The sequence below is a fragment of the Suncus etruscus genome, chromosome 4 (assembly GCF_024139225.1).
Source record: "Suncus etruscus isolate mSunEtr1 chromosome 4, mSunEtr1.pri.cur, whole genome shotgun sequence".
Lineage (NCBI taxonomy): Eukaryota > Metazoa > Chordata > Mammalia > Eulipotyphla > Soricidae > Suncus > Suncus etruscus.
In genome coordinates this window covers 40,036,827-40,056,179 of record NC_064851.1, presented here as the reverse complement: position 1 = coordinate 40,056,179, position 19,353 = coordinate 40,036,827, and the positions used below count along the sequence as shown (strand labels likewise).

Below are 19,353 nucleotides of genomic sequence, written 5' to 3'. Positions count from 1 at the left end.
AATTATATATAAAAATCATATAATTTTATATAACATTTTAATAAAAGTGATTAATTTTAGAAAAACAAAACTACGTATGTTAAGTCTGGTTTTAAATGCTCTCTCCTGTTGCCGAATTGCAGTTGAAAACTTATCCTTCTGGTCACCAAGACCCCAAAAGGAAGCTGACTGCTGACTGGAATGGTTAAACTAGGCCTCCTTCTACAATTTACTCCTATTCTGGGAGATTGTCTCTTTTGGAAGCATTTCTAGAATAAGAGAATAAAAGACCAAATGCCATTTTTAAAATGAAAAATTAAAGGTAGCATTAGAAACACATCTGGTCCTATCAATCTGTGACAGAAGCCATGAGGTCGAGATTTGCTAGCTACTATGAGCCTGACAGTAGTCCATTCGGTTTTTCTTCCTTCCAGTTCAAGTCCTGAGCCTTGAATCCTGGTCCTACACTTCATTCACAAATCAAGTGCAGGCACTAGCTGCTTCGTCTACTCTGTTAGATCCCAGCAGTAAAATCTTTCAACCCCACCACTCAATGAAACCCAAATCCTTCCCAACCATATGGAAAGGCCATCAATGGAAGAGTCTAAGAGCAAAACAAAATAAACAAATTATAGCAGATCACAGGAGTTATCAAAGCCCACAAGGATAACGCTCTGTCACCCACAGATGATGCCTATAAAAGCGTTCGGGTTCAGGCTCAGGATCCCTCCAATTAATGGAACTTCAAAATATGTACAGGTGTGGCTTAGCAATGTCACTTCCTTCCAACGCTATAAACTTGGTAATAGAACACAATGGTTTCGCCACATTCTTGAACATGCTTTCATCAGAACAAGGCTTTCCTATTGAGATAAAAGAATAAATGAAATACCTAAAGAACCAAACAAATATATATATATATATATATATGTATATATATAAACACCTGATCCTCTGTGATATAGGAGAAATGGAATGAAATGCTGTTAACAGAATATTCTGAACTTATAAAGACTCCCTTAGAAACATAGCTTGGTACCCATGCCAAAAACGGAGGGTTAAGTAATTTGAATACCTTCTTGGCCCAGTGCTAACTAAGTATACACACCTCCCTCAACCTCTACAAGTTTAAAATGAAACCCGGATGGAACAAAAGTAAATGTTTCTAAATTACAGAAGAGAAAAAGCAGCGTTTAAACCCAAACTCCATCAAGTATTTTTCTTTTAAGTTTTTATTATTTAAATACACCATACTAGAGCAAATGTCTCTGAAAATATCACAAATAAAAGTTTTTTTTTCTTCATTCAGCAAATTAGAAGTAGGGGGAAATTTCTACACAGCAGCTGCTATGAGCCATTTTTTTTTCCGATTTTTTTTCTTTTTTTCATTCTTTGCCATGGAAGTAGCAACATCAGGACAAAAACACTTACATGCATACATACATTGTATTTTACAGAGATACAATAAAAGTGTTTGTGATAGAGCATCACAAAAGCCACATCTCTTTCCTTTATCTCATGTTTGGGTTTGATTGAAACACATTTCCTTACAACACTTAAATATACAAAGAGCAAAGAGAATGTTGTTAAGGTAAAACACAGGGTACAAAGTCTGGCCAGTGCCCTGCTAATTGTTAATGAGGGTAGAAAGCAGATTTGAATGCTTCTTTTAATTAGCTTCATTAGTCATTTCCCTCCTCCCAATCTCCCTCCCCCCCCAAAGATGTCCTCCGGTGGATCTTTTTTCATTTTCTCTACAGTCTCCCATTAGCCCAGGTTCATGGAGTCCTTAATGTTCATATTCAGTCATTTTAATACACCAATAAATGCGGGAAGGGCAATCAAGACTAAAGAAGGTGCAATGACATGGAGCTGGCACTGGTGCTAGCTACAAAGGTGACTTGTCTACTGAAGACACATGGGATCCACCTGTGATGAACAAAATCTGAGATGAAGGCACGCATTCTGCATTACTCTGACCTTTTAGCAGACCTGAAAGAAATAAAAATGGGCATCTTAGCTAAAATGCTACATTGGAGATATGAAACTCAAACATGACTGCTTTTGTCGTCTCTATATTTATTCACTCATCTTTTTATTAGATTACATTTCAATTGTGACTTGATGAAGGCTTTCTACAATACTTACCCGGTGGAGTAAGTATTGCACTTTCCACAGTTTTACTAGTGGAGAACTTGAGACAATAAATGAAGTTTCTCGGAAAGTTTCTGGTGTCAAGTTCTATGACAAAGTGCTTAACTCTGTTAAAATTTAAGTTTCTTTTTGAAAAAAGTATTGTAACAGCTTATCCCATAGCAGCATTTTAAAGGTACAGTCAAAGCTAAGTCCCCTGTACCCCCTGGAAGTTTTGGGATTGATACTTTCAATGGTGTAACCATTGGCCAGCCCCTTAACTTGTTTGTGTGTCATTTCTCATTTTTAAAGTGGGGATAAAAAGGTTATACTGTAATACGTAGTTTTTCAACAGTTCCAGGCACTTAATAAAAGCTAAACAATATTGGCATTGCCATTATTACTCTAAAAACCCCAGGTGATATCCATTCTTCCTTGTCCATCTAAGCCTTTAGGTATGTGTTTGTATATGTGTGTACAAACACATGTGCACAACTATTCAGATATTACATTTCACTTGGTGGTTCCTCCTCTTCTTTTAAGATGACAAAAACATTTAAATATATATAGGATCAAATATATGCAATGTGTGTTAATGACTTGTGATCAATTAAGGAACATAGTTCAATGGATGTCTAACTTAGAAATGATAATCCATAAGTCATCAAATACAATCTGTTTGCCATTACCCAAAATGAAATGATATATTAGATTTTTATGGTTTTTAAATGATATGTTGAGCTTCCCAGGAAGTTCTCGGTTCACCCTTCTCCCAACTTACTAAAAGCCTGAAGTCTATTAGGAACTGCAAACCCCCCACTTCAAAGCTAATTAAAGTGGTGGAGGCTTAATTCCCCAGAGTAGAAGCTCAGTGTGAGAAAGGTAATTTGTCTGTCCAGAACAAAGATGCAGCGGCAGCCAGCAAGCATATTTAATAAATGAGCATCGAATGTCCTCTGCGATGGACACACACAACACCAATTACATAACTATGGGGGCATCGTGGTGTGGTATGTAAACTGGAACATGCACACACTGCTCCGTGCCAATAAAGATACCATCTCTGATTCTGCTAAAAGGGCACAGAGAATTTAGAAGGAACCATCCCTCTGGCATGGATAAAAGACTTCCAGTGTAAAAAACTTAAATATACAGAAAGGTAGCCATACTTCTCAATTGTATTTACTTAATTCTCTACTTGGCAGAATCCTTTGAGGATAGTCATACCTCCTTTAAATAATACAGGCCATAAAATTTTGCCGGACCTTAAAAGCCAGATTGCAAGTTTTTCAGTCAAAGACTATAGAATATAAATAAGCTAAAAATTATTATCTTTTTAAAAATATACTCAAGGCAATGATGAAACTACACATCCCAGACTCTGGGTACAAATTTCAGGAAAACAAAAAGTTCCCAGGGAACAGATGTGGGGCCTACATCTTCTTTATAGAAGGTATGTACACAAACAATCCACTCATTACTTTAAACCAAAGTATGCATGGGCCTATTTATTATCCATCATGCACTAAAAACCTAATTGGTTCTGCGAATGAAAGGAGAGTGGCCAAAATTAATATGTAATTTTCTATATCAAAAATATGGAGAGCAAGAAGAAAATAATAAAATAGAGCTATTTGTCATTTCTCCCCATCTCAATGCTGCCAGAAAAAAAATGCCACAGGGTTTTGGGAAAATAATTTTAAGCATTCTCCAGGTCCAAAAAGCAGTTTATGTTCTATCAGGAAGTGAGTTTTCATTACTTCTTCCCCCTTGCCCTCTTATTAATATCTTTCTGGACTACATTCAAAACCTTTATTTATAAAAACTACCATGAGAATTGGCTGTGCTCAGGGTGAGTTGAGCACCAAGGACAAAGAATGTGAGACATTTATACCAACAGGGAAATGTTCTTAATTAACATCACCCCCAAACATAGCTTCTGACTAGTGACTGACAAGAACATATCCGTAAGTTTTATTTCCTTCTGCTTTTCAAAGATAGTCATTTTTGAAGGCCACCTGTTTCTTTTTGGCTTCCCAGATAGAGAAAACATACTCTAGTCAGTTCTGACTCATCACCTAACATGTTGTGTCCTAAAATGAACACTCCACCTCTTCCATCCTGATAAAAAGCTGTAGAGAATAGAAGACATGAAAGGTGCAATACATGTCATCTCATGACCATACAAACCAGACCGTCTATAAATCTTCCTCTTCCACCCCTCTAAAATTTACATCATTTTATTACTAAGATGGTACTGGGAGCTGATTCAGATTTCCTAGATGTCCTTTGCACCTAGTACCTACCTATCGATACTATTCCCTGTATTCGCACATGTGTCCTCACACATGGGGTACACATTTTCCTTCTTATTTCTATGGTCTTTGAGTTGTCTCACCACGTATGGTGGTGAGCTGCAACAACTGCTTTTTTTTTAAAACTTACTTGGCTGGGAAACAAATACTAAGAAAAGGAAAATAAAAGAGCAGCAAATGTAAGTGATACTAGGACGAAAAAAACGAAGACTTTACATAGGAAAGGGGAAAGAGAAAAAAAAAAGCAACCACCCACTTGTTCTTAGCACATTCGAAAGGTGGGGGGGGCAGCACCAAGAATTACTACCAACAATTTTCTTTCTGTATTGAAATAAGTATTTCAAAATATATTTTTTAGCCATCCTTTGTTCTCAACTCTGCCCTTACAGAGTCACTTTATTAAAATTCAAACCATAAAAAAAATCTTGAGGGCCGGAGAGATAGCATGGAGGTAAGGCATTTGCCTTTCATGCAGGAGGTCATCGGTTCGAATCCCGGCGCCCCATATGGTCCCCCATGCCTGCCAGGAGCAATTTCTGAGCCTGGAGCCAGGAATAACCCCTGAGCACTGCCGGGTGTGACCCAAAAACCACCAAAAAAAAAAAAAAAATCTTGAAGTATTTATATGTGTTGGCATTCCTTAAAGAAGCTTGAAATGCCTCATAGAAAGTGACTGGTTAGTTTGTAAAAATAAATATTAATTTCCCTTCTTAAAATGAATTTTTTGTAGTTTTCCATATTAACAAATTAAACAGAAGTATGCACATTTTTATGCAGTATCTGCTCGATAAAGAAATAAAAACCATGTTTACAAGTATTCCATAGACTAGAGTAAGGAAAAGCGACAAATATAAGCTTTAAACTATAATAGTATAATCTTAGGCAGCTAAAAGTTTTCAAATATTAGTCATTTTCCCCACACAGCATTAAGAAAATACATTATAGAAGACAAAGAAGCCTAATATTTTTCCTGGAGTCTTTTGAAGCTCGCTAAATTCCTATTTGCAGATAAATGTTGTTTTTTTGTGATCCTTACAACAGACATTAATGAAGTTCCTATTGTAAATCTATAAAGAATTACCAAGTGAAGTGTGCACTTTTTGTTTCAATGCAATAACTCAGTGCTGTGTGATTGCCTGGGTTAATGATGAAAAAGTCAAACATACTATCAGAGCTGATGGAAAAATCTATCACCAATCTGAAATTAAAATTCATCTGTGGTCAATAAGATTTAATATCCATGCAAGTGGCGCTGTAAAGAGTAAATGAATCAATGTCATCAATACATAATCAGTATGAAATATGATGTGAATAAAATTATGCACACGAGTCATACATTTCACTCTTTTCTGGGCCAGTGTGGAATGAACAGTCTCTTAACTGAAGGTTGACAGTAATTGTTACAAATTAGGCACAGCAGTTATCAAAATGCACTCACTTGCATAGCTATAGGACTTATTAAGGAGATTAAAATAGATCTAAAACTATCCAGTTCTGGGGGTGCTGGACAACTGTTGATCACCAATTTTTCCTCTGAAGTGCCTTCTAATACTACATGATTTGTACACTTGTATAATTTCCTCATTTCTAACTCCGGCCCCAGAAATTTCCAGTTGTGGATCAAGAATAAAGATACATAATCCGTAATGGAGCTTTTAGTCGCAAAAGCAATCAGCAAAAGCTAGAACTTTGTTTTCAAGTTGTAACGGTATCTGGAAGTACAGAATGTTTGCAAAATTGCTCGACTAAAAATAAAAGCACTATAAATTAGGTTTTGGAAGGCAGGAGTCCAGATAGCCATCATGAATACAAAAAAATCATTCTTTTATGACAAAGACGTGAATTCCCAAGTCCTATCATTAATAGTTCCAGCTATCCTCTTACAAGAACCTGTCTTTAACCTCATTTCTAAGTTTCAAACTGTGAAACAGAATTAACTGATTTTACTGATTTTGATGCTGGTTTTTTTTTCCCCAGCACCAAAATGTTAGGTTTTATTGGAGACTGTTCTTGGTAGTCTTATGTCCAAACATTGGTGTAGCTTAACGTAACTAAAGATCTTTTCAAAACCATGGTTCTAACACCATCACCTCTTACATTTCTGAACTAATAGTTGGTCTCTTTGAAAAAGGCATGCAAAAACACAACCACCAAACAAAACTCCCTTCCTATTTTAAAACAGGGCCAACCCTCCAATTTCACTCTAATAAAGCTCATTAGTAACTGCTGGGTATTCACCTTCTGGTCTGGCAGTAGTGGATTGCTCTGAAGTGAATTCAAATGGCCATTGATGAGAGCTGTAGGTCTATCATGTTCACAAAATAAACTGCCATTGATGTAGTGAAACCGATCTCCCGGGACCAGGCGATTCCGGCAGGTAGAGCATGTAAAACACTGAAAGGAAAAAAGCAAAGCTGCTGAAAACAAATACAAATGAAGTCCCCCCTTTTTTTTTTTTTTTTTTTTTTGGTTACAAGTTTATAAACTGTTTTTAAGTAGAGTATGTCAAGTACAGACAGAGCCACTTAGAGCTCAGGACTTTGCTCCTTGGATTGAACTCCAGAATAGAGTATGTACACTCAAATCCAGCAAACTAGGAACAGGCCACAGGGGATGTGTGTGTGTGTGTGTGTGTGTGTGTGTGTGTGTGTGTGTGTGTGTGTGTGTTTGTGTGTAAAGAGGATGGATGTAAAGGAAGTGTGTGTGATGTGTGTGTATGTGTGTGTGTAATGAGGATGTAAGGGAAGTGTGTGTGATATTCATTACCATGCTTCAAATGTCAGTTGATTCCCTGTATATCTGTGACTTTAAAATACAGTTCCTACTGAAAAGAACTGCTTTGTCTCTGTACAGGAAAGGCGTGGTTCTTTTTATGAAAGAGGATGAACAAATGTACCTTTAGATGATACACGTTGCCTTGGGCTCTCATGACGAGTTCGCTTGCAGGAATGGACTGTCCACAGGCACTGCAAGCACCGCTATTCCCAAATAACCTGAAACAAAGATGCCGGTAGGTAACAGCAATGAAAAAAAAAAAAATCTAAAATTCAGTAATAAGGCAGCAAGCCCCCAGACCGCCACCCTTGTCGGGGAATATACACCTAAAATGACAGAACCTGAATTTCGCAGACCGAGACCTCCAATTTTGAGTGATTTACATACTCTGGGTAATTTTTTTGTCTCTGGATGGGGGAGGCAGGTTTCAGAACTAACTTCTGCCTACTGCAGAGGAAGAGGTTACTCAGATTTAATCAAAATATTGACTCACACCTCTAGCAAATACAAAACAATTCTGTTCTACACTCATTTTATCAGATTACTGGGTAAATCATAAAAAAAAAAGATACAATTCATGACTGGAGTTTAAATGCATTGTGTCCTTGAAATTATATGAAGAACTCTTTTGTACTTTAATCATATCTTGAGATATGAGTCATCAAAAGGGTTAAGAGGATTTGATTGTATATCTAAGAAGACATCATGCTCAGTGTATTGAAACTCCCGTAAACCTCCATCAGTGCAGACTTTCCATTAGAAACTCTCTGCTATCCAGGTTGATATATAATGTGTATGGGTTAACCTTTTCAATCATGGTGTCAACACTTAAGATTTGCCTCTGCTCATCTCTTTCATCCTAACCTTCTCTCTCTCTTGATAATGAAATGCTTGCTCCAACTTCCCTCTATCTGCTCCTGAGTCCACAATTTAGATTACTTCATCTCTGCTAGCAACAAACTGAATGAAATTTCGATTTGAGCAGAAAGTAATTTACCGGGATCTGGACCCATTTGTCATCATATCTCTCTGGGTGTTTGCTGTATCACTGCAGTTTTCCTATGCAATCAAATGAGACCACAACATCTGCCATGGGGGGAGGAGGGGGAGAAGGGAGAAGGCTGCAGAGGGAAAGCTCAAGGAAGTGTGGTGTGGGGAAGAAAAACATATACATAATTTCTTATATCCTTCTACCAGCACAACAAAATATATTAATGAATACCGAACTTTGGCTTTTATGGAATCTGTGGACTCAGCTGAGAAGCTGTATTTGCTTTTGGGCTTCCCTCTTTAATATCCACAAATATTTATTAAACAGACCAAAATGATTGCCATTGAAAGGTGGTATCAGAACAAGTAAGCAGAGTCAGAGGCACCTTTCTATAACGAAAAACAAAGTAATAGGACTTACAAATTAACATATCGGTGTCACAATAAATATTAATATTTGTGTTTCCTCCTTGTCCAAATAAAGTCATAAAATGCAGTTGGTGTCAAACCAGGAGACACGTTCCTATAGAACACCCGGTAATCTGAATGATTGCGGTGTGCCTCTATATAAAAATAATTGCTTTGAGTTTTCAGAATCTGGTCTTGCAGAAGAGGCTTGTCATGTTCAAACTACTAATTTGCTGTCGCCACTTTATTGAAAATAGCCTGTAAGTTGTTATTAAATGTATCGACTGAACGACAGGGAGAGTAGTAAAACTGCCCCTTAAGATGGCTTTTAATAGGAAGCCCGAGAAACAAATTTTGCAGCAGCATCGATTTGAAGAGTTCAATCAAAACTCCATTTCAAAACTAATTAGTCTGAGATCCACGACACATTGACACGTTCTTGCAGAATCAGAACAGTTACAGAGAGAAAGCTGAAATAATACACTGTCAGGACCTCTAGCCACAGGACCACACCGCTGGGCACTCAAGGAGCCGCAGGCCCACTATCTCCTAATGCTACAGCACTTCAGGAACATTGACGAGGCCCTCTTCATGTCTCACCTCCAGCATCCTGGGAATCTGGGTTGTAACTGCCACCACAGGGAGTTTACAGAAGGGCAAAGTGACCAGAGAATTGGCATGGCCAGAAGAACAAGTATATGGACAGCAGCAGAACTATTCCAACCCCTCAAAGGAGCACCAACTTCAGACAACTTGGATAAAAATATAGGTAAAAAATCTGTACAAGTGGCCAAACACATGCTGCTAAGCACAGAGGAAGGAAAAGTGCAGATAACAGGGGCACAGAGCAGAATGCTACAAAAGCCAAGAGCCATATCTCTTATTGCCACCCAGAAGAATGTTAATGTATAAAAATCTACAATTATGGCTGCCATTGCCAACAGGTACACAATGGCATTCCATTTGACGAATATCCTTCCACAATGTAGGTCTGACTACCCAGTGAACTACCAAGTGTTCATTTATTTAACAATTCACCCCAGCTAAAGTCAGTTGTATGTCTTCAACATCTAAATTATTGTAAATCAGGCTGTCATACATGATCATAAGCTTCTCATACACCTTATATATCTCTAATCACACCCCTAACCATTCTGAGAACAATCGACCACAAAACTATGGAATTTCTAAACTGCCAAAAATTCCACTTATGGAGTTTGAAAATGACGGTGGTCTTCCCAGGTCTGAGAGAAAACTTGAACATTATTAAGGAGCTTTCTGATCTTTCCATGCCTACAGTTTTAAGACTATCTCATGGCAGAACGACTTGCATGTCCATACACATTTTAATCCCTTTTTTATCAGAGAGGAAGGGCTACCATTAGCATTCCTTCCTTTTTCTAAAAAGTTATTTTCCCTTCCTTTTTCTTTTCTTTCCTTTTTTTTTTAACAACATTTCTGTGTGCTGGAGAGTTAATTATCTAACCAGGGGGACTGTCCAGGACAGTGTTTGATTTAAAAGGCTCGAGGCTTTAGGTGCTCAATTACGTAGCTATCGGTCTCAGACTGGACTATAATGGGCTCTTTTCTCTTTAACTCAAGCAACTGGGAGATATACCCCAGGTCAGGCTAATTAAAGCCAGGGGAGTCTTTAATTGTGATGACAGAATCGGTTTCAGTTTCCTTTCTTTGGGTCCTCAGTCCAAGAAGGTCGTTAATATTTCAGCATTTGGGCAAGGCAATCAATCACAAACATCAAGAGGTTCCTTATATGGGAAAAGGGAAGAAATCCCACCAAATCCTGCGCTTTAAAGATGCTTTCCTCCTACTTTGAAGAAGGCCAGGAAGTGCTAGTGCTGATTGTCAGCTTGACTCCAAATCTTCCCGGATGAAATAAAAGATGGTGAGCAAGTCATATTTTCAGTTTGGCAATGTTTAGCATCTTTCTATAACTCAGCGGCCAATTGGTAGTGGGCTTCTCATCAGATGCATGAGGTCGAGCAAAAGATACAAAACGGAAAGAGCTACAGGGTTGTGTTTTCTAGACTTACTTGAACCCAGGAGATGCATTTCCCAAAGTGGGGCTGCAAAGTATACACTTGTACCAGCAAATAAATATCAGCAACCTATCTAAAGAGAAAAATGCACGTCTATAGCTACTGATCCAGAAGCAATTGGTTTTCCAGCAGGTTCTTCTATTTAATCTAAATTCTGCACCAGCTATATTAAATGTAACAAAGAAATGCAACCCAGAAATTATGCCTGCAGCCAAGTCCATTAGAGGTACTTCCGAATAACTAGAGACCAAGCACCTTAAAAGCACCAGAAGCTATTGATACTTCAAGGGGGAGGGGGGTGGACTGTGAATAATCACAACTGCTGCATTAGAGAGGGAAAGGAGGGGAGAGAAAAAAAAAATCAGCCAAATTACGCTTGGTTAATTCAGAGTAACAGATCTGCCCCCAAGTGAATTGGAGGCCTTGAATTAATTCTGTTATGACAAATCAAGATAAACGTTCCCCCTAAATTGCATGCGATTTAATTAATTTTTGAGATCCTGGGCTTTTTTTTTTTTTCCTCCTTCTTCCTAGCTAATAGTTCACATGCTCCTGTGCTGTCATTGTGCTTGAGTGGGCAGACTTCAAAGTGATATTAAATAACCAACTATTAGATTTACCTAGCACGTCCTATTGGAAAAGTGCCATTTAATTACCTAGCCTGTTCAATTAAAGGGACAGCATTCTCTGCATCTTAGCAGCTTGCTGTTGATTACCAGGGAAATGAACTCGCTCGTTCGCTTGCTCGCTCGCTCGCTCGTCTGGCGGCGGGCGCCGCGGTTCCTAACGCTACCTCCCCTCCCCAAACACAACACCCCCCCGGCCCGGGCCCCCCACCCGGCTGCGGGCGCCACGTGAACCGCCCGCCCGGGCGAGCAGCGGAGGCCGAGCCAGAGCCCCGGGAAAGAAAGCGCAGCCCAGCCCGCGCGCGAGGCTCCCGCCCGCCCTGCGCTCGCCCCCTCGTGGGCCGGGACTGCCGGCCGGCCGCCTGGGCGCCTCCACCGCGGCCCCGGGCGGCGCCGGCTTCTGCGCCCCGGTCCCAGGCCAGACTAGACTCGGTTGGGCCCGGGCCCGGCCGGCCAGAGCGAGCAGGCAAGCACGGGCAGGTCCTGGGCCGCATCCCACCTCCCCACCCCATCCCGATCCCCGCTTAGGCCCGGCCACCCCACCCGCGGGCTCCCCGAACTTCTCAGCTCACTGCACTCACTCCAGCCAGGCTCCAGGCCGGGCACAGGGGATGGAGGCGCTGGGGAGAGCAAAGCGGGACACGGAGTTTTGGAAGCTACTTGTAAGCATTGGGACAGAGCTGGGGTGGAGGGGTTGAGGGGACACCTTTCAGGTCTGTCCACTTTGGTAAAAAAGGGGATCTGGGGATGAGTGGGGGGGGGGTCAGACAGGCGGGAAGGGCCCCTTTAAGAGTCACCCTTTCTCTCCCCCCCCAACCCCCCAGTCCTTCCCTCCCCTCTCTTAGAGGCCAATTTTGTTAATTAAATGTTTTGTTTGCGACGCAGCTCTCATTCATTGCGGACACGTCATTCGGAGCAGATCTAAGCCAGAGACCAGATCTCATTAGATAAAGCCCATCAGAACTAAGAAAATGGAGGAGCCACTAATTAAAGCTTTTAATTGTGCGGATTCGCTGCAGCAAGGCAGCCCCGCTTTATCTGAGATCTTGGAGGCAGAAGCCCAGCTCTCTGTTCAAGAACACTTGGTCTTCTTTTGCAGGGGGAAAGCAGCACCCCCACTCCCCTCGACCCCTCCCTACCTCTCCACATTCTTGTGCCCCAGGCCCTACCTTTCGACAGCTTTTAGCTACGTATTAGCTTTAAAAAAAAAAAAAAAAAAGGAAAAGGAAAAACTATAACCTCAGAAGTCAAAGACAGTTAAAAGCCCCGTAATAATAAGTCGATGTGGTCTCAAAGGGTCCCCTTCACCTGGTGGAGGGGCAGCTAGATTCCACCGCACTGGGGTGGGTAGCAGCGCTGCACAACTCAAGGCTTCTCCAACAAGTGGACAGACTGATTTGGGAGGGGGAGCAGAGAGGAAAAGAACAGGCAGGTCTCTTCACACACACACACACACACACACACACACACACACACACACCCTTTGCACACACACACACACACACACACACATACACACACCCTTTGCCACTAGAGGGAGGAAACACTAAGAGTTTCCAAAACCACACACACACACACACACACACACACACACACACACACCCTTTGCCACCAGAGGGAGGAAACACTAAGAGTTTCCAAAACCACACACACACACACACACACACACACACACACACACACACACACACACACACACACACACACACACACACACACACACACCCTTTGCCACCAGAGGGAGGAAACACTAAGAGTTTCCAAAACCCTATATCAGGTTAGGGGTTCAGAGACTCAGGTACAGTGCTGAATCTGGAAGCTCATCCCTCAAAGATGGACAGACAAGGCAGACCTAAGGTTCTCAGGGAAGCATCCAGTTCAAGAGCGAGTTTAGCTCCAGTTCCCAAATTCAGAGGCAAAAAGAAAGGAAGTGAGAATTCTATGGCCCCAATTAATTAAGGCTCAGGGTTTGACACACATCTGCCAAGACTCCACTAAGCCACCAAATGGGCATTCATATTTGGCCCCCAAAATAGGGAAAGAAATCGAGATTCCCATGAAGCCACTTGCCTAAACTCGTCCTAGGGGAATGTAAGTAGCCCTATCTTCTTTTTAATTAGTGGTAATCAGTAGTGAAGGTTTTTTGAAGGCACTTGGAGAAGAAATGAATCTGTACCATTCACCCCTTCTGAACAGCAATGTCAATTTTTCCACTTCTAACTATTCTCCTCTCTTCCCACAGTTTTGCTCTCCAATTACAAGATTGTCAAAGCTCAAAGCACTGCTTGGAAGGACGACCAGAAAGCATTATACCCATGATCCTGCTTATTTTCCAACTTATACTTCTGAAAGAACACTTAGTTAAAACTAAGGCTGCCATCTTAATTTAAAAATAAAAGCCCATACTTCCTGTATTTCTTTTGCTTAGCTAATCGAGAATGCCAGCAGGAATAGGTTACATTATTGAAATAACCAAATGTCATTTTACTCCATCTTTTGTACTAAGGATATCATTGAGGTAAATATGCTCACTCTGTTGTGAACTGTACTGAGATCTTTTGCAGTATGACACAGAGGAAGGGAATTACAATAGAGCTAAAACCAAAGTTTGAGCAAATTCTCTCTTCTCTGATTCACCCGCATTGAAGAGCGTATTTTTCTATTCATCACAATAAAGCAAACAGTTTGGAGCAGAAAGTTAAATAGGACACCACTGGTTTTAAAAGCGAGTGATTCTCTAGTATCAGCCATGTGTGTGCATGTGGTGTTTTTTTTTTTCTTTAATTACTGGATGTTGAAACAGAACACCTCCAAGAAGCATTCACGTGCATCAGTCTATCAAACCATTTACTCAAATTAAATGTGTAATCCTTCAAATGCCTCCTTTCAAATTAATGAGTTTAAGTAGCTTGAGTTCACCTGAAAAGAGCCTATAGGCACCTGACCTCCTGAATTCTTTTCCATTAATTGCACTGAAACTTGTTGGAAAAGACTACTGACATGGGCATCTGAATGTTCCTATACATCGCTTTAAAATGCAAGATTTGTATCATTTATAGCCTCTTCTCCTAAATCTCTTTTTTTGGATCAAGAGTAGTGATACACACAACTAAAAGGGGGGAAATAAACACCACTCTGCGCATTCCTCAATTGAGAAAAAATCCTGCCAGTTCTCTGACCCAAGCCATGCACTAACATTAATATACCGCAAAGCCTTCAAGGAACTATGTGAAGAGAAATATCACCATTAAGATATGGGGGGGCCAGCGAGAGAAGGGGAATAGGACTGCCCTAAGAACAAGTCTTGAAAACTAAGAGGTACTCAGTATTTTTCACACACACAAAAAAGCACAAATTATCAGTCACAGTTTTCCGCTCTTTAAAAAAGTTTAGAGGTGCTTATGTAAATGTATGATGAAAATCACCCTAGGCAAATCATGCTTCACTAACTACAGTTATTTTTTAAGTCAATCTTTTGTCTCCCAGTTTCTCTTGTGCGTCTCTAGAAAACAGTTCCAAGTCCCACTCCAAAGGCTTCTTTTTCCGCAGTAATGGTTTAACACGGGAGGTGAGCACACACCTAAGAGCCCAGTCTCATCAGGTAGTAGTTTCTACTTACTGATTTGTCATTAAGAGATGAGATCTACTCAGGCTGGCTTCTGGACACACACCCCTACACTTCGGCCACCAGAAGGAAGGTTCTAGAGGGAAAGTCTACAGTGCATTTATCTATCCTACAGACATATCCTGCTTACACATTCCTTAAACCCTTAGTTTGGCTCTTCTAGCCTGGCCCCACCGTTCTCTGGTCCATCTCAGCCATCAGCCCAAGCCAGCCGAGCCTTACCTAATGTAGTCGTTTCTGCAGAGAATCATGCCACTCTTGGTGTAGCAGGACGTGCCGATGTCGCCCAGCTGCGCCTGGCAGCAGGAGCACTTGAGGCAGCGGCTGTGCCAGTAGCTGTCCATAGCATAGAGCAGAAAGCGGTCCGCGATCTTGCCCCCGCACCCTGCACACCGCTTCCAGGAGAGGGAGCCGGCCGTCACCGGGGGCGGCTGAGAGCTGCTGCCCGGATTCACCATGGTCTGCAGAGGACGGGAAGGGGCCAGGGAGAGAGAGAGACAGAGAGCAAGAGAGACAAAAACAGGTAGGATGCAAAGTTAGTCAAGAGTCGCGCCAGCCTGCAGCACCCGATCACCCCTCCTCGCACCCCCAAAAGAAGCAGCAGAGGACCAGGCCGGGAAGAAGCCAGGAGAGGCAACGAGGGAGGAGGCTCGGCAGCAGCAGCCGCCTGTTTACTTTTCTCAAGCTTTGTTCTTGGGGCCACGAGCGCCTCTCAACTTTCCAGCGCTCTCCTCTCAGCGCCTGACAATTCCAGCCCGGGGACTGTCAAAACTCCGAGAGCGAGGCTCGGCTGCGCGCTCCACCCACCGCCCGCCTCCAGCAAATGAGGGTCAAACCCACCCACCGCCTCGCCCGGCCCCTCCCTCCCTCCAGCCCTCCCTCCTGCCAGCCCTCCCTCCCCAGGGCCTGCCAGGGCTGGAGTCAGCCAAGAGGGGAGTTGGGGAGGCTGCTGCCCACCCCCTCTCCCACCGCCCCAACCACTTTCCCTCCCAAGCCCTGCCCCGGGAAGTTGCAGCTGCAGTTTGCACTTCACAAGTTGGAAATAGTTGGGAGTTTTCTGAAAGGGATAGATTGTGGGGTGGTTGGGGAGGGACCCCACCTAGGAGAGATGCAGAGTGGTGGGAGGGAAGGCCAGAACTCAAGGGGGTGGGAATTGGGGGGGGGGGCGATGCTGCAACGTTAAGTTGCAAAACTGGTTTTTCCTATTTGAAAAACTGCACCTTTTCACATGCCATTGTGGTGACCGCCATCTCCCATTATGGTTCCCAATCTCATTTTCATTTGGAAGATCAATGAGTAGTGTTTTCTCTGGGTTTTTCAGGACACAGGCAAGCATAATAGATCATTGAACTTTAGGATGCCTGTTAACTTCCTATATAAACACTCTCCACTTTGGTCTCACTAATCTGCCCTTGATCAGCAATTTAAATGCTAAAGCTTTGTGCCGGGAGGAGGGGGGGCCTTTAGAGATAATATGCAAGGCACTATTAAAGGATGCACAAGTTAAGATTCTGAGCCAGTCCTGCAGTTACCAAAAACACTGCTTTAAAAAAAAAAATCCCCCACTCTTTAAGTAAGGCATGTCATAAGAGAAGCAACTGGAGTATAATATAGGAATCAATTTATAAAGCTTAGCCTAAACCGATTAATTTGTTGCCTCCAATCCCGAGTCCAATAAAGTCCCAGTGTTCCTCCAGTCACTTATTCTATAAAAAGATCAAGTTATTTACTGCCAATTAAGCAGCCTGTTTTGTTTTTGTCCTCTGTAAGCCGAGAGTGTGGGCTGCCCCCAAGGTTTCAGGCTATCTGCTGAAGACATTCAGCTGATACCTCAGAAAAGAGGGCGAACTTTGCTAGTCCCCGGCTCAAACTTGGCTGCAGGAAGGAAAAGAAGAAAAAAAAAAAAAAAAGCCAGGGGAAGGGAATGAAACAAGGACTCAAGAGTTCCTTAAATAGGCCGATTTTAAACACATTTCCTCCGAAAGAGTCCCGGAACGTGTGTCCAGCGACCGCACAATAAACCAGAAAAAAAGAACTGCACCAATTAAGCTGTAACGAAACCCTGAGACTTTGGAAGCAGGGCCACTCTAAAACCCATTAGCATTGCATTTATCCGAATGCATCATACCTTTATGTAAATTGATTTATCTGATGCATTTACTCGAGGAATTGCTTTTTGTTACAATTTCAGTCCTAGCCCAAATGAATCTGCATTTCCTGCCCTCGGTCTTTAAACTGTCCCCCCCCCCATCTACACCCCCCCCAACGTTTTAATCACTCCGAATTCCTTTTTAAAAGGGAAGAGGGAGGGAGGAGATTCCTAGCTCTTCCCCGCCCCCATCTTCGGTGAGAGGTAAATATATATGTATATATATTTTTTTTTGAAAAGGAAACATTACACTGAGAAAAGCATCCAGTAACCCCATTAGCTAAAGCTCTTAAGGACAAGCAATACCTTAATGCTGATTAAATCTAAAAGAGATGAATCAAGAGGACTGACCAAGAAATCGACTCCCCTGATAACTAAGGACGGGCCCTCATCAAGTTTCATTTAGAGTTGGAAAAAAAAAAAAGAAAGCTTTTAAGTTAAATAGGCTTATACTCTAGTAATTACATAGCCAAGCAATTTAGGTCCCTGGGATAGTCAGTGAAATAGAAAGCAGACTGGCAGCGAGAGGCAAAAAAAAAAAAAATCTGCCCCCCTTCCACAACGTCTCTGGCGTGTTTTTTTTTTTTAATGGAGACCAAGGGAGGGACAAACGTAGCGTTGGCAATTTGTAGTACAAAAATGGATGCTTAATTCATGTCTTGATTTTAATTAGGTGATTCACCGGATTTCTCCTGGATAGAAACAAAAGACTTAGAAGCCAAGAGGTTTTTTTTTTTTTTTCTTCTTTTTTTTTAAGTACCAGGCAATAACGAACCCAGTTCACTCGGGTCCTTTTTTTTTTTTCTTTGCCACTGTTTCAAAAAAAATAAATAAAGTGTTTACTAGAAAGGGGGGTCGGAGCCTATCTCCCCACCACCCACCTCCAGCACTACTTCTACTTAAACCCTAATTTACACAGCCCTGCCTTCTCCTCCTCCTCCATCGGAACTGAAATTATTCCCCACCCCCTTTGGGTCCCCCCCAGCAGCAGCAGCAGCAAGCAGCTCGGTGGCCCAGAACCCTTTTGTAAGCAGGAACCGCTACAAAGCGGGCGGCCCGGGGCTTGCAACCTCGGGGCTGAGCTTCGCAGGCTTCGGGTAGTTTCAAGACTCCGGCACGATCAACGCCCGGCGTATTGTTTACTTGCCATTTGGGACGGTCCAGGGGAAGAAAGCCAAAGAAAACAGTCCAGATCCAAACCGACTCCCCCCTTTTCCCCTCTTCCCCCCTCCATCCAGGCCCGCCAAGCAATCCGTCCGCCCCCCCCCCACCTTACCTGCTTTTCCCCTATATTGCAATCTTGCCAGGCGACGTCGGCGGCGAAGAAACGCGAGCGAAAAGCCGCTCGCTCGGGCTTTCCAAAAAAGAACGGGGCTGCCCCGGGCTGGCTGAGTTGAGCTTGGAGGAATTGGAGGTGGAGAGGGGGAGCTAGCTAAGAAGCTGCTTTTTTTTTTCTTTTCTTTTTCTTTTTTTTTAAAGGGGTGGCTCAGAGGCTAGGGGCGCAGGACCCCAGCAGCGCTGCAAAGTGGCAGGCAGGCAGCCGGGAGGCGGCCAAGTAAGCAGCGGCAAGTCTCAGTCCCGGTCGTCCGGCTCCCCGCGAGCAGCTGCAGGAGGAGCCCCCCTCGGCCTCCCTCCCGCGCGGCGTGCAGCAACTGCTGCAATCGCGGCTGCAAGTTTGGCAATGTGGCTCCACTTTGTAGCTCGCCCCCGCCCGGTGCCCCCGCCCCTACCCGCGCTCCGCCCGCTCCTCCTTCTCCTCCTCCTCCTCCTCCTCCTGCTTTGCTCCTCCAGCGCCTGCCTGCCTGCCTGCCTGGCTGCCTGGCTGCCTCCCTTTCGCCCGGACTCTGCGCTGGCGGGCGGTGGTGAGTGGCCGGCGCGGCTGCGAGAACCAACAGCCCTGGGGAGCGAGCAGCAGCGGCTGGCGGAGGAGCTGCGATGGGCCGAGCCTGGAGCTCCGGATGGAGCTTCTGCAATGCTACCGAGGCGGCTGCTGCTGCTGGTGCCGATGCCGGTGCCGATGCCGATGCTGCTGCTGCCCGGCTTGGCTCGGCTCGGCTGCTCGGCTCGGAGGCGGCGGCGGAGCTGGCTGGCCTCTAGCCGGCTCGCTCGCTCCCTCGGCGGCGGCGCTTGCACATGTGTTACTGACAGCGCCGAATCCCAACGACTCCCCGTTTCTGCGCCGACGTCAGCGCCCCTCAGCCACTGGGCGTCCGGATTGTTGAGGCGGAATAATAAAACCTGCCAATCGGGGCCGGGACAAAGGGAGGACGGACGGGGACGGGGACGGGGACGGTAG

The 19,353-nt window shown here is 43.4% G+C and overlaps 1 protein-coding gene across 2 annotated transcripts; it reads right to left on the bottom strand.

Moving 5' to 3' along the window:
- Nucleotides 1–1,184: 1,184 nt before the first annotated feature.
- LMO4 (LIM domain only 4) lies at nucleotides 1,185–18,420 on the bottom strand. 2 transcript variants are annotated; one of them, XM_049771282.1, is made up of 5 exons: nucleotides 18,334–18,420; nucleotides 15,131–15,369; nucleotides 7,324–7,420; nucleotides 6,666–6,821; nucleotides 1,185–1,971 (listed from the first exon to the last, which is right to left on the bottom strand). In XM_049771282.1, exons 2-5 carry the CDS (start codon nucleotides 15,364–15,366, stop codon nucleotides 1,963–1,965), a joined length of 498 nt encoding a protein of 165 aa, XP_049627239.1. In that variant the 5' UTR covers nucleotides 15,367–15,369; nucleotides 18,334–18,420; the 3' UTR covers nucleotides 1,185–1,962. The 2 variants fall into 2 exon arrangements, with proteins under 2 accessions (XP_049627239.1, XP_049627240.1); XM_049771283.1 differs by lacking the exon at nucleotides 18,334–18,420 and adding an exon at nucleotides 15,584–15,638.
- Nucleotides 18,421–19,353: the final 933 nt, after the last annotated feature.

What these genes read in the sequence shown, in the direction of transcription:
- LMO4 (XM_049771282.1), bottom strand. Translation starts at nt 15,366, where the DNA reads ATGGTGAATCCGGGCAGCAGCTCTCAGCCGCCCCCGGTGACGGCCGGC. An exon ending in TGCAGAAACGACTACATTAG is followed by an intron (nt 7,421 to 15,130) that starts GTAAGGCTCGGC and finishes TCTTTGTTTCAG; the next exon opens with GTTATTTGGGAATAGCGGTG. An exon ending in GCAACGTGTATCATCTAAAG is followed by an intron (nt 6,822 to 7,323) that starts GTACATTTGTTC and finishes TTTTCCTTTCAG; the next exon opens with TGTTTTACATGCTCTACCTG.